Here is a 14,449-nt window from a genome sequence, read left to right on the forward strand (position 1 = left end):
CTTTAGAAGACTACACCAGAACTCAGAGCCATAACTAGACATTTTGGTACCCTGTGCCAGAACTAGACGGCGAACCAAAGTGCCCTGGCTAAATATACCAACTAACTTGGAATACTAAAACTATATATATATATATATATATATATATATATATATAAAATAAGCTTATCCGTGGTGGCAGTAATATAGGAATTGGTATCTGAGGCAGAGGCAGCACCGGGGTCGGTGACACCCAGTGTGGTAAAATTTCAGCACTTTAGGCACACATGGTTGAAAATGGCCTCTTGGGGAGGGAGCATGGCCTTGCAGAAGCCCATGTTTATTACAATCCAGGGGCACAGTCTGTTTGAGATAGGGTGTGGCTTCACAGGAAGCTTCTATTACATCACTCAGGGGGCATGCCCAATATTTTTTTCTGGAGGAGATGCTGTACTGCCCCCAGAGACTTTGGCTGCACTGCTCTTCAGTGAGAGTAAGGTGTGAGATCCTTGCTATGTCGGATTTTGACTATGCGATTTCCCTTGAACTCCCCCAGAGCCCAGGTAGCACATATAGTACAGATTTTGACTATCTGTGCTTGAGATTTTGTCAATGTACGATTTTGACTAAGTGCCAATTTTGACTATACTGTGTACTAGATAGTACACTAGATAGTCAAGATTGACTTGCATGCACAGTCTATCTAGCCTTACGATACCGACCCCACGGTAGCACGCATCAGGATCGAATCTGTATCACAAGCTGCCTAGCACCATGAGATATGCACTTTACATAAGATTAATGGTGTGTACACACGGAGATATATTTTCTTACGATTTTTACTAAAAAGTTAGTGCAGATCGCAAGGTGAAAGTCACCTTGCGATCCCGATTCGATGCCGATGCACGGTACCGCGCAGTCAGCATCACAAGACTGGATAGACTGTGCAGGCAAGTCAATTTTGACTATCTCGTAGAAAAGATAGTCAAAATTAACACTTTGCCAAAACTGCACATATTCAGTATCACAAGCACACTCATTAAGTCCTTGTGATGCTGACCCAAGTGCCTGTCGCATAGTGAGAATCTGGCATAGCCTGAATCTCACCGTGTGTATGGGCCATGAGACTATATAGTCAAAATCTTACAGATTTATCTCACATTAACTGGATGCTGCATGAAAATTTCGTAGTGGTTCCCCATCACTGCGGAGGAGACCACATTTTAGTGTCCTCCCCTAGAAGTTTGACACATTGGTGTGGTCTGCACCCCCTTGTAACACCTCTGATCTTAGAGGTCTCTGGCTAGTTATCCAGTTAATATATCCTGTGACCACAGACCTGGTGCTTGAAGGGTGTTCCTCTCTCCCTGGCTTGTGGTGACCCTCCTAAGCTGCCCGGTGTTGTGATCAGTAGCGCATTGAACCATAGGGGTACCTCTCTATTTATGAAATGCAGACCTCATGCCCATGTGTTCGTGTAGAACATTTTAGCACACACCAAGCTTCTGGTGTGCCCGGCTCTCCATCTGGCTATGGCGGTGACTTAATGAGGTGTATTTACTAAGCCTTGGAGAGAGATAAAGTGGACAGAGATAAAGTACCAACCAGCTACTAATTGTCATTTTTAAACACAGCCTGTAACATGGCAGTTAGGAAATGATTGGCTTGTTTCTCTATAAACTTTTTCTCTTTCCAATGCTTAATATATAGAGCGCTATGGAGCACCGATTCAGCGGCCTTGTACTTCAGAGCATGCACTCTGTCTACACAGTCCCTGAGGCTACAGCTGCAGCTCTCCTGTCTATATTACAAGTCCAATACAGCCAACGTCCTCCTTCCTGCTTGCTGTGGACCTTCTGGCTGCCACACAGTGTGACTCCCTGTCTCCTGGTACCTAGCTTGTGCCCCTTCCCCCTCTGCACATGTGTATCACATTTGTATAACCAAGCTTGTGCCCCTTCCCCCTCTGCACATGTGTATTACAGTATCATTACGCCCATGTTCACAGTAAAACAGAAGTGGTCATTAGCAATGGAATACATATGGTTGCCCGGCAGATGGGATGCCAGCTGTCACTATACTGACAGCATTGTCCAAAATCCTGGCAATAAGGCAGCGAGTCCCCTCGCGAGCTCTCTGTGCTCGCCATGCTTCTGGCCCTGTGGCTTGCTTCACTCGCTCAATTTAGATTCCCATTCAGTTGGTGGCATGGACCTACCAACTTAGTAGGAATAACCTCTGTCGGCCAGGATTATTTTTACAGAGAGGCATTGGGTAGCAATGGTGGCTTGACACAACAGTTCTTACCACATGTATCTTCTATGGCCTTGACAAGATACTGAGCCTCCTCTTGCACTCTATGTTCCATGGATCGCTTCCCCATTCCAAAATTCCTTAATGTGGTCAAAGCAAATCGTCTCATTTGTTCCCAACGGTTACTATTCGTAGTGATAATACCTAAGCCAAAAAAAGAAAAACATAAACAATTACAAATACCTGTATTATATGAAAAGGAAGGAACATAATTGTGATAAACAGTAAAGGCCATACGTCTGTCTGCCTTTTCCCTGATGCGACCTGAACCGCTGACTGGAACTGTTGCTCGGCGATCACTAATGATCGTCAATCTGTCTAGAAATTTGGGAAATTATTCATGTTAAAAACCCCTGATTTGCTGGTCCTAACCATTTTTGTGTGCAAAATGAATAGCTTGGTATCAACATAATGAGTAATACCAAGGATTATTTACAAATGCATATACATGCACTACAAATGTGACCATTTTATGGGTATGTTTTGAAGGAGTATGTCATGATAGCTGCATCTGCAGAGGTGTCCTGGTTTAATGTGAAACATGTTGGTGGGTAAATACAGTAGTTATTGCTGGTTGAGTTCTGAATATGATCTTTATTTTATGTAAGTGGTGAGGAATGCACATTTAGGATGTTCTCTGCTGTGCTAGGATCCATACAGTCTTTTGTTTGTCAGATTGCTTGCAACCTAGCAACAACTGGTGGTGGGTGAGGAAGTCTCCCTAATATCGCTGTAACAAAGTCAAGTAAACAATAAAAGATTACTTAGCTTGATCCCAATGAGAAGTGCGTGGCCAAGTATCTTCTCTCTGAGCAAACGGTCATGTAACCACTTGAACCCGTCCTCAGGTAGATTTTTCTACAGCGCAGACATGGGAGGAAGCTGGGTCTGTCTCTCTGACAGAATACTTACATCTGTCCTTTCCTGTCATATTATTGCAGGACAATAGAGACACTAAACGGTGCTAGCAGCAGTATCACACTATGGCATGAAGGACCGTCTGGGGGAATGCAGTGGTACAGGCCCATGCTTAAGGCTGCTGCAAGTCTCCAGAAGGGGTGTGGCTAGCCAATACAGAGGCTTGGCTAACCATTAATAAGTGTATGGTCTGGACCTCTTTATAAATATATTCCATTCATGTGCAACACCCATGTACGGAGGTGTGCTTGAGTCTTGGTTGCCGCCAACATCTTTCGGGTGCACTATTGCTGCAACCACACCATGACAGTGAGGCAATTCTTTCCCCTTTTTAGGCAGACACAGACTGACATGTTGAAATGGTTGAACACAATTTGATCAAGCTGGCTTTGGCTGTACAACACAGTCACAGGTAACCAGTGTAACCCTTGGTAAAATATTTAAGGATTAACAAAGATTAAAATAGTGCCTCCACCCAGACTTTGATAACAATATGTTCAAACTATATTATAGGGCATGCCTGGGAATGACCATGTATTATCATATAAATGTTAACTACAATTTAATTTCCCATATTACATTTGTTATATTTCTTACAGAATAACACTTTAAGGCATACGTCATTACCTGCGCTCACCTCTCCTCCCGACGTTCTCTCACTTCAGGTAAGTAACACACTTGTCAAATCCTTTGTTACATTTTGTTTTATCAGTTAACCAATTTTCATCAAACGTTAATGACCATATCAATACCAACAGAACATTCAAATAAGCATAAATGTATTACAGTAAGTCATGCATATGTCTTGGGCAATAACTACACACTACAGTATACACTATTTCTCCTATGTCCCAGAGGATGCTGGGGACTCCGTAAGGACCATGGGGTATAGACGGGATCCGCAGGAGACATGGGCACACTATAAGACTTTGAATGGGTGTGAACTGGCTCCTCCCTCTATGCCCCTCCTCCAGACCCCAGTTAGACTCTGTGCCCAGGAGTGACTGGACACATACTAGGGGAGCTCTACAGAGTTTCTCTAAAGACTTTATTGTTAGGTTTTTTATTTTCAGGGAGACCTGCTGGCTACAGGCTCCCTGCATCGTGGGACTGAGGGGAGAGAAGTCAGACCTACTTCTGCTTAGTTCAAGGGATCTGCTTCTTAGGCTACTGGACACATTAGCTCCAGAGGGTTCGATCACTTGGTGCGCCTAGCTGCTTGTTCCCGGAGCCGTGCCGTCACCCCGCTCACAGAAGCCAGAAGAAAGAAGCCAGGTGAGTATTAGAAGAACAGAAGGCTTCAGACAGCAGAAGCTCCCACACACCAACGGCACTCACAGGGTGCAGGGCACTGGAGGGGAGCAGCAGTTACTGAGGGTCTCTTTTTACACTGGCAAGAACGCATATTCGGGCCCCGGGCACCGTGTACGATACCCCCGCCAGTATACAGCAGCGGTCGCGCTGCGCGCCATTGCTCCCACACACCAACGGGTTTACATGGGTGCAGGGCGCAGGGGGGGGGGCACCTTGGACAGCAATGTATATATTATTGGAGTAGGTATATAATGCGTAGACACTATATACTGTCCCCTGCCTGCATATAAAAACTATATTATAATGGGGCTGAAGCGCGCCAAAAAGGGGCGGGGCTTAGGCCTCACAACAGTGTTCAGCGCCATTTTCTCTCTGTCCCCGCCAAAAATGTGTACAGTGCAAACGAGGGGGGGCACAGTGTTTTTAGTGTTATGTTGAGGGAAATATAGCACTATTTTTTAGAAAAGGGCATGTAATCATTGTTGTACATATTCCTGTGTGTGTTCCCTGTCAGATATACCCACTATAGCCACATGTGTCGACATGCGTGAGTGCTCTGTCACAAACAGCTATGGGGATCACTGTCTGCATCGCTGACGCCTGTTGGTACTTGATACAGTAGATGCAGAGTCAACAGGTCGGTAGTTGTATGCTTGTCAAAAGTAAACACTGTATGGGAGACACAGTAGTATGTGGGTGACCCTGTCGGCACCAACTGTTATTACTGGGTGTAAATTAACATGCTGTAACTGCCTTATACCTGTATATATATTTATATGTATATGTATGGTACGTTTCCATGGGCCTGTAGCTCGAGCACAGACATGGTAGTATGTGTGGGGGAGTGTTATTAAAATTATTTATGTATACTTCCCTCGGACCCCTCGGGGTCGCAAGAATGTTATTTTGCCTGGTTACTACTCCCTGCTATCGACGAATACTAGGTTTTCTGTCGACCATAAGGTTTCCTGTTAGATCCACAACTGGGGCATTCAGTACATGGTCACACACATTCAGAACACATTAATGTCACTAGGGACCCAATGGTTCCGGACAATCTGCTTATATGTATGAGATATATATATATATATATATATATATATAGGATATGTGTGTATTTGTGTATTACGTCATGTATATTCATATTAGGATTTATAATGAATGCTGAAGTAAAAGTATTCCTTCTCATGTGCTGGTCGCTCTGTTGATAAAGCTCTAGGTCGGCTGTGATGAGTTGGTCTCAGATCCTCACATGGAGTCCGAAGGTTTATTCTTTTCACGCTGTGGATAGAATGCTGTGAAAGTCAACTCCTGGTCGACACGGGGTCCTGTCACAAAGGATTGTACACAGGAAGCTAAGTGATATTTTATTTCTATGCTCTGCAGTTATTTGCATTGAGAAAAAAATCCTTACTGAAAAGGAATATATCAGGCGCTTGTAGTTAAGCAATAATATTTAAACAATGCAAATACACATACACCTGTAAAGGCACAGTAGCTGCTCTCAAGAGTTGCTCTGAACACCTGATATACAAACCAATCTGTCTAAAATTAATTAAACAAAAGAGAGCGCATAGAGAATATATACCAATTTATTATTGGATAAAACACTTAAAATTGTATTTATACTGATGATTTAAAACATGAATGAATGAAACCGCACAAAAGGAAACCACTGAACTAACAATGATATAAGCTTGTAATCCCCAATGATTGTGGGAAAAAAAACTTTCTCAATATAGCTGAGAGAGGTAATGTTCAATGTCCCACCAATCAGGTGATAGCTAATGAGCAAAGCAATAGAACCGTAGCAGGTCCACTTGATCCTCTTGAAAAATAAGTAGCATTTGTAACAATGCAATAAGAATGTAACCGATTCCTCCCACAGCAAGTGGGTAGGCTACAACCCCCCACCGCAATCCGACAGTGTGGTATCTCACCGCTGCAGATGAAAAGAGTGGTGGTCCACTTCCAGAGCTCCTGGGCGATGCGGTAACACGGGCGCAGCGGTCAGATGCGGACAATGTCCCAGCAAGGGAGAAGGGGGGGAACCCACACCACGGCTGGAGCTGGTAACTGGAGGTGGTGGTAAAGTGCTGGATCAGCGCTGCGGCTGTAAAGTGCAGTAGTCAGGGCTCACAGTGATGCGGTTAATGTCCCTTATCCTTAACGCGTTTCTCCGACGTAGGGCAAGTCGGTTTCATCAGAAGGTAATTTTGAGGCACAAGAGTTGCTCTATTTAAGGGGAGTGGTAGCCTATCAGCATTTTTCCTCACCATAATTGCAATTGAAGTAACAGGTGCATAACAGGTGTTTCTAATCATTATGGTTTCCAACAGTTTCAAGCATACTAAAATTTATACATACAAGAGAAACCAACAATGTAATAAAAACCTTATAACAGACTAATTAAGTCTGATTTAAATGCACAAAACATGTAACAATCTATTTGAAAAGATAAATATAATAATATGGCATCACAGAGAGAACATGATAAGCCTAAATGCATGTAAAATATATCATCCAGCGCATTCACAGTATCATTAATCTGTGTGGCTCAGCACACTAATGCTTAAGACAGAAAACAATACTAGACTATGGAGACCCAGGTTCGAATCCCCCTTTCCCAATCAATTATTTTACCATGAATTAATCATAAATATAGAGAGAATACACAACGTATATAATGCGTATATAATCCCAATTTTTCAAAATACATACTTAATCATGAATAATAGCCATGATACATATGATAAGTGCCATAATACATATAAGTGATATAGATGGTATAAGACAGGATAATGGAATAGATAGATAGAGATGAATAAATAATCCCACTTATATATTATTCTTCTCTATACAATCATTAAGACCCTTGGGGAATAGGGTACCCAAAGTATAGATCCAAAAAGCTTCCCGTTTACATAGTACATTGAATCTATCCCCTCCTCTAATGGTGGGTTTAATGTATTCTACCCCCTGCACTTTTAAACATTTGATGTCCCCATCATGTTCCTGCAACACATGCCTCACCAGACTGTGTTGACTAGTGCCCCTCCGTATATTGCCCCTATGCTCTAAAAAACGTATGTGTAGCATACGAGTGGTGCGTCCCACATACTGTGCACCACACATACAGCTGATGACATAGATAACATAACTAGTACGGCAATCAATGACACTACATAGATCAAAGTAGGTCAGATATGTCGATGAGTATACTTTAGTAGTTTTATCAATAATATAATCACATGTGGTACATTTGTATCTATTACATTTGTAGCAACCCTTCAGTTTTGCCATATTTCTTAGCCCCATAGTTCTATTAGATTCTATATTCAATTCCGTTGAAGAAAAATGGCTGGGAGCTAGAAAGGTTTGTAAATTTGACGCTTTTTAAAAATTATACATGGTTCATCATCTAATACAGTAGACAAGATCCTATCCGTTTTTAAAATCGGATAGTTTTTCCGAATGATATTTTTAAGTTCTCTAGAACATGTATTGAATTTAGTTACAAACCTAGGTTGATGTATGTTAAAGGAAGATTCCTTTGTATCTTTCCAAACTAATAGGGAGTCCCTATCTTTTTGACGTGCTTCCACTAATGCTTCCTCTATGATGCTAACAGGGTAACCTTGATCTTTAAATGATGTGGTTAATTCAGATGCTTGTGTCTCAAATTGTTCAATATGCGAACAGTTACGTCGAATTCTATAATATTGGCTTTTCGGAATATTATTAAGCCATGGACGAAAGTGGCAACTTCCATAGTTCAAAAAATTATTGGTGTCAACTTCTTTATGATATGTTGAAGTGACCATTTGCTGATTACAGATAGATATATCAATATCTAAGAAATTGATACGTGATTCATGTGTAGTGCTCGTGAAGTGCAAACCAAATTCATTAGAATTGAGGTGCTCTAAAAATGATACAGTGGAAAGAATGTCCCCCTCCCAAATAAAAAACAGGTCGTCGATGTAGCAACCATATAGGACCAGGTTCGTCCCGAATGGGCCCCCCCAAATGAGGGATTCCTCGAGGCGGCCCATATAGAGATTGGCAAAACTCGGGGCGAACCTGGCACCCATCGCCACACCGAGGACCTGTAAATAAAAGTGATTGTCAAACGTGAAATAATTGTGAGATAAAATAAATTGAAAAGCATCGATGATAAAAATGCGGAGTGCATCTTCCATAGACTATTCCTGTTCCAAATAAAATTTGGTAGCCAGTATCCCTTTATCATGGGGTATATTACTGTAGAGGGATTCCACATCACACGTCATGAGCCTATAGCCTTTTTTCCACTCCACATTCTTAATTAAATTCAAAAAATGAGTGGTGTCCCTAATATGTGATTTAAGTGCAGTGACGTGCGGCTGTAAAAAAAAATCAACAAAGGATGACAAATTGGAAGTGAGGGACCCTACACCAGAAATAATAGGACGACCAGGAGGTGCTTGGAGGGACTTGTGTATCTTAGGGAGGTGGTAATACGTGGGGATAATAGGATATTTATTAAATAAAAAAGCATATTCACTTTTAGAGATTGTGTCAGCTTTAACAGCCATATCCAAAAGAAGTTTACATTCCAACTGAAAAGCTTTTGTCGGATCAGTTTTTAACTGTGTATAGAATAAAGTATTGGTTAGTTGTCTATAGGCTTCCTTCAGATAATCAGCCCGATCCTGTACTATGGTCCCACCCCCCTTATCAGCTGCCTTAATAACAATATTTTTATCTCTCATTAGACTATTAAGGGCAGCTCTCTCTCTAGGATGTAAATTATCCCTTTTATGATTTTTGGATTTTGATACAGCACATAGGGCTTGGAAATCATTTAGTGTAAGATTGTAAAAAGCTTCAATATTGCCACTCATATGTTGTGTTGGGTAAAATTCTGATCTATTTTTAAACAGAGTATCTTTCTTTTGAGATCTATTGATATCAAACACTTTCAAGATTGACCAGAGTGGTTTTCACGGGGTCGGTTGGAAATGTGGTCCAGGTCTCACCTGCACATGCGCCAGAATGTATTCCTAATGGCCAGGATATCGCTCCTGTGGTGTCTGCTCAGTTCTCATCTCCTAGAGGGAAGAAGGTTTGAATCCAGGATGAGATCCTGGTGTCCGTGCATGCAGATCTCCGAGACTGGGGAGAAGTCCTTGCAAGGGAAGTATTTCCAGAGGAAAAGGTCAAGCTGGGAAGCTTGTCTGCAATAAGCTTTCTTGCATTAAGAGCTATTTTCAATGAACATATGCTTTGTGATCTGCTGTGTTAATTCTGTCGGACGACTTGACAGCTGTGGTGTAAGTAAGCCGCTAGGACAGAACATGGAGCAAAGCGGCAATGGCAGATGCCGTAAAAAATTTCCGCTGGGTGAAAGGACTGGTGAACGCTATATTAGCAGTCTTCGGTCCGGACGTAAACGACGGAGAAATAGATTCCTCTGCAGATGCGATATCCATCCGGGAGATATACAGTCGTCATCGAGAAGTTTCACTGAAGCGACAGGTCTTTGAGGTGTGCCTCAATTGACATATTGGTGTCTCGCCTCAACGAGAGATCTCAGGGATATTGTTTCAGGTCAGGGCACACTCAAGCTATAGCAGTGGACTTCCTCGGGACACCTTGGGTGTTTTCAGTCGGTCTATGTGTCCCCTCCGTTTTCACTCTTCTGAAGGTGATAAACGTAAGACGAACAAAGGTTCATGTGATCCTCATTGTTCCGGTCTGAACATGGAAGGCTTGGTATCCAGTTCTTCAAGATTTACTCATAGCGGATCCCTGGCCTCTTCCTCTACGTGAGGAACTGTTACAGCAAGATCCTGGCGTTTATCAAGACTTACCGTGGCTGCGTTTGGCGGCGTGGTGGTTGAAAGCCATATCCTAGCCAGAAAGGGTATTTCCACTTTTCTTCAGGCTAGAACAGAAGTAACGGCAAAGCCTTACCACCGTGTTTGGAGAAAATATGTGTCTTGGTGTGAATCCAAGAAGGCTACTATGGAAGACCTACAGTTGGGTCGTTTTTCTCCATTCTTTGCAAGCAGGTGTGGGTACAGGCCGAAAGTTGGGCTCCATTCAAGAGCGGTTTTGGCCTTATTAATTTTCTTTCAAGAAAGAATTGGTGACCTTTCCCGAAGTTCGGACCTTCGTGGAAGGAGTACTGTACATCCAACCTCCGTTTGCCATTGGCACCGTGGGACCTTGATGTGGTGTTGAGCTTTCTTGTGTCACAATGATTGGAACCTTTCTGAAAGGTTGTGTTAAATTTTCTCTCTTGGAGAGTGGTCATGCTTTTGGCTTTGGCGTCCGCAAGGCGGGTGTCGGAAGTGGCGGCTGGTTCTCACATGAGCCCCTGTTTGATCTTCCAGGTAGATAGAGCGAAATTGAGAACTCAGATAATAGTTCTGCCAACAGTGGTTTAGGTGTTTCGCAAAAACTATTTTATGTCTGTGGTTACTTGAGCTGATTCAAGGTCTCTCGATGTAGTCAGAACTTTGAATATTTATGTCGCCAATTTGGCTCAGATTGCGGAAACAGATGCTCTGTTTGTCCGGTATGCTCCCAGCGTGATTGGGGCGCCTGCGTCTCTGTAGTCGGTTACACAGTAGATCTGTGATCCGATTCGGCGTGCTTGTTCTACGGCTGGATTGCCGTTACCAAATTAGGTGGTGACCCACTTGGAAAGTGGGTTTTCTTGGGCGGAAGCCCGAGGAGTCTCGGCAATTCATCTTTGCCGAGCAGATACTTGGTCGGGTTCAAACACTTTTGCTAAGCTCTACAAGTTTGATACCCTGGCCGATGGTGTCCTCATGTTGCTCAAACGGTGCTGCAGAGTCTTCCGCACTCTCCCGTCCGGTCTGGAGCTTTGGTATAAACCCCATGGTCCTTACGGAGTCCCCAGCATCCTCTAGGACGTAGGAGAAAATAGGATTTTAATACCTACCGGTAAATCCTTTTCTCTTAGTCCGTAGAGGATGCTGAGCGCCCGTCCCAGTGCGTACTGTCTGCAGTTATTGGTTGTGGTGCAGTTATTGGTTATGGTTACACTCTTGTGGTGTTTCTTTTCTGTCAGGCTGTTGCTGATGTTGTGCATGCCAGGCAGGAGGTGTCTTTTTATTACCAAATTAGGTGGTGACCCACTTGGAAAGTGGGTTTTCTTGGGCGGAAGCCCGAGGAGTCTCGGCAATTCATCTTTGCCGAGCAGATACTTGGTCGGGTTCAAACACTTTTGCTAAGCTCTACAAGTTTGATACCCTGGCCGATGGTGTCCTCATGTTGCTCAAACGGTGCTGCAGAGTCTTCCGCACTCTCCCGTCCGGTCTGGAGCTTTGGTATAAACCCCATGGTCCTTACGGAGTCCCCAGCATCCTCTAGGACGTAGGAGAAAATAGGATTTTAATACCTACCGGTAAATCCTTTTCTCTTAGTCCGTAGAGGATGCTGAGCGCCCGTCCCAGTGCGTACTGTCTGCAGTTATTGGTTGTGGTGCAGTTATTGGTTATGGTTACACTCTTGTGGTGTTTCTTTTCTGTCAGGCTGTTGCTGATGTTGTGCATGCCAGGCAGGAGGTGTCTTTTTATTGGTTGTGTTGACACACTGGTTGTGTTACATATTCTCAGCATGTGGCTGTGTATATTTTCATGCCGTTGGCTGGTATTCTTTTGAATGCCACGTTCTGCGGTATATTCGTGGTGTGAGCTGGTGTGACACTCACCGTGTTTAAACAATAAATTCTTTCCTCGAAATGTCCGTCTCCCTGGGCACAGTTTACTAACGGGGGTCTGGAGGAGGGGCATAGAGGGAGGAGCCAGTTCACACCCATTCAAAGTCTTATAGTGTGCCCATGTCTCCTGCGGATCCCGTCTATACCCCATGGTCCTTACGGAGTCCCCAGCATCCTCTACGGACTAAGAGAAAAGGATTTACCGGTAGGTATTAAAATCCTATTATTGTCCTGCTTATCGGTCAATGAGGCCTTTTTTTGTTGTTGTTTTTTTTTTTTGTTAGCTAATTACATGAGGAATAAACCCTCGTCTTCCCCTGCTGTCACTTGCTTATGTAGATCCTGGCAGCAGTATCTAAAATTAGCTACTATTTAGTTCAGGTATCAACTTCTGTAGATTCCAAGCAAAGTTGTTACAATTATATCCATTAAGGAATATAGCTAGCTTGGTATATCTCAGAGGGCAGCTGTTTCTATTCCTTTTCTCTGTAGTCACTGTGTATCCACTTTCTAGATAAAGATTCTACTTAAATGCATTTAAGTGTTGGTTTTTCTATGTAGGATAGATGTAAAACTGAATGTGTATTCCTCATCCTGGTTTTACTATATAGTTGCTCTCCTCTTTATTCGTAAACCAGTGACTTTCCCTTAGATCCTAAGATTATTATCAAAGTGCCAGTAATGCTAACAGGGTTAGTATTAATCATTGCAGTTCAGCCACCCTGACATATGTGTAAGTTAACGTTAATATAACACCCTGCACTGGCTGCTACCACTGTCACTGTGGTGGTGTATGGTGCAGAAGTCAACAGACCTCATGCGTCTTCAGTAAAAGGCTCCAGCCAATTACTACTGGAGCTAGGTTTTGGCCACGCCTCCTCACCTCTGCTATTGGTGGGCAGTGGAGTCTTGGGACTTGGAGCGGCTGGGACTCTTGACTCAGACCGTTGCTGAGAACGGGGACCGCTGATGTAGCATTCAATGGAGTGCGGCACCTGCAGCCGTCCACCTCTCCCTCTTCCGTTTCTGGACGGCAGTGGGCGGGTAAGCGGTAGCTCTTTCCCTTGCTCTGCGGCACCAGCCTCCGCTCCACCAGCTCTGTAGTCACCAGGCTGGTCTCCGCTCCTCCGGCTCTGTTATCTTCTGTGCCGGTCTCCACTCTCCGCTCCCCCGGCACTGTAGTCACCTGCGCTGGTCTCCGCTCCCTCGGCTCTGTGACCACCAGCGCTGGTCTCCGCTCCCACGGCTCTGTGATCTGTGATGGTCTCCACTGTGCCGCACTGCCGCTCACCCGCTTGGTCATCCTCTTCCGTGTCCCCGCAGACAGTGTCGGCCGCTTCCTCTCTCCTGCTGCCTACCAAAGCTTTGTTGTCAGGGGCAGGAGAGAGAGAAGTAGTTCTCACTGCGGCGCACTCTTGATAAAATCTCAGTTTCCAGGTATTATCTTCTAGAAGGTGCTAGATAAATGAGAAGTAGAATCTGATTGGTTGCTATCGGCAACATCCCATCTTAAATAGAACTCCCGTCTTAGTAAATTTACCCCTCGGTCCGCAAGGGCATTGCTTTTCTTCCCGCTGTGGTCGCGTGCAGGTACAATTGCTCTCGTGCCCAGCATTAGTTGCAGCATACAGACACCAAGTACCTCAAGGCCCGTACACACTGGTCGATAAATCGTCCGTTCTCTTGAACAGCCGATATATCGCGGGACCGTCGGCCAGTGTGTATGGCCGATACGTCTGTGAACTCCGTCGTTCACAGACGTATCGCGTCGGCCGCGCAGCACAGCCGACGGCTAATATTGCTACCGATATATTGGCGCGTCGCTGTGTGTGTACGGGGCGGTCGGCCGACCGCCCGTACACATGCTGCGGCGGTGATTGACAGCTGAACTGGGCGGGCGTGTGTACACGCCCGCCCAGTTCATGACGTCAGTCCCCGGGCAGTGTGTATGCTGAACAATTGATCTGCAGATATATCTATTAGTGTGTACCCACCTTCAGCTAGCCAGCACAAGCATCCTCTCTCACAATACAGTTTCTAGAGCGTCTCCAACATGTACTAAATAGACACCACATTTAAAGCTTTGATATACATATTAAATACCAGTAAGGAATGCAAGTAGAAAAAATGTCTTATAGGTAATGCGAGTGTGCGCTGAAAGCTTGTGCGCCAAAAAAATGGGTGTGACCA

General features: G+C 44.1%; 1 protein-coding gene across 1 annotated transcript in view; it reads right to left on the minus strand.

Moving 5' to 3' along the window:
* The window catches only part of LOC135056666 (cytochrome P450 2G1-like), a 161,897-nt gene that overhangs the window by 124,452 nt on the left and 22,996 nt on the right, over positions 1–14,449 (minus strand). Inside the window, exon 3 of the mRNA XM_063962109.1 lies at positions 2,287–2,436. Coding sequence (XP_063818179.1) covers positions 2,287–2,436 — 150 coding nt within the window. The remainder of the gene's footprint in view (positions 1–2,286; positions 2,437–14,449) is intronic.

This window comes from Pseudophryne corroboree, chromosome 3 (assembly GCF_028390025.1).
Source record: "Pseudophryne corroboree isolate aPseCor3 chromosome 3, aPseCor3.hap2, whole genome shotgun sequence".
Lineage (NCBI taxonomy): Eukaryota > Metazoa > Chordata > Amphibia > Anura > Myobatrachidae > Pseudophryne > Pseudophryne corroboree.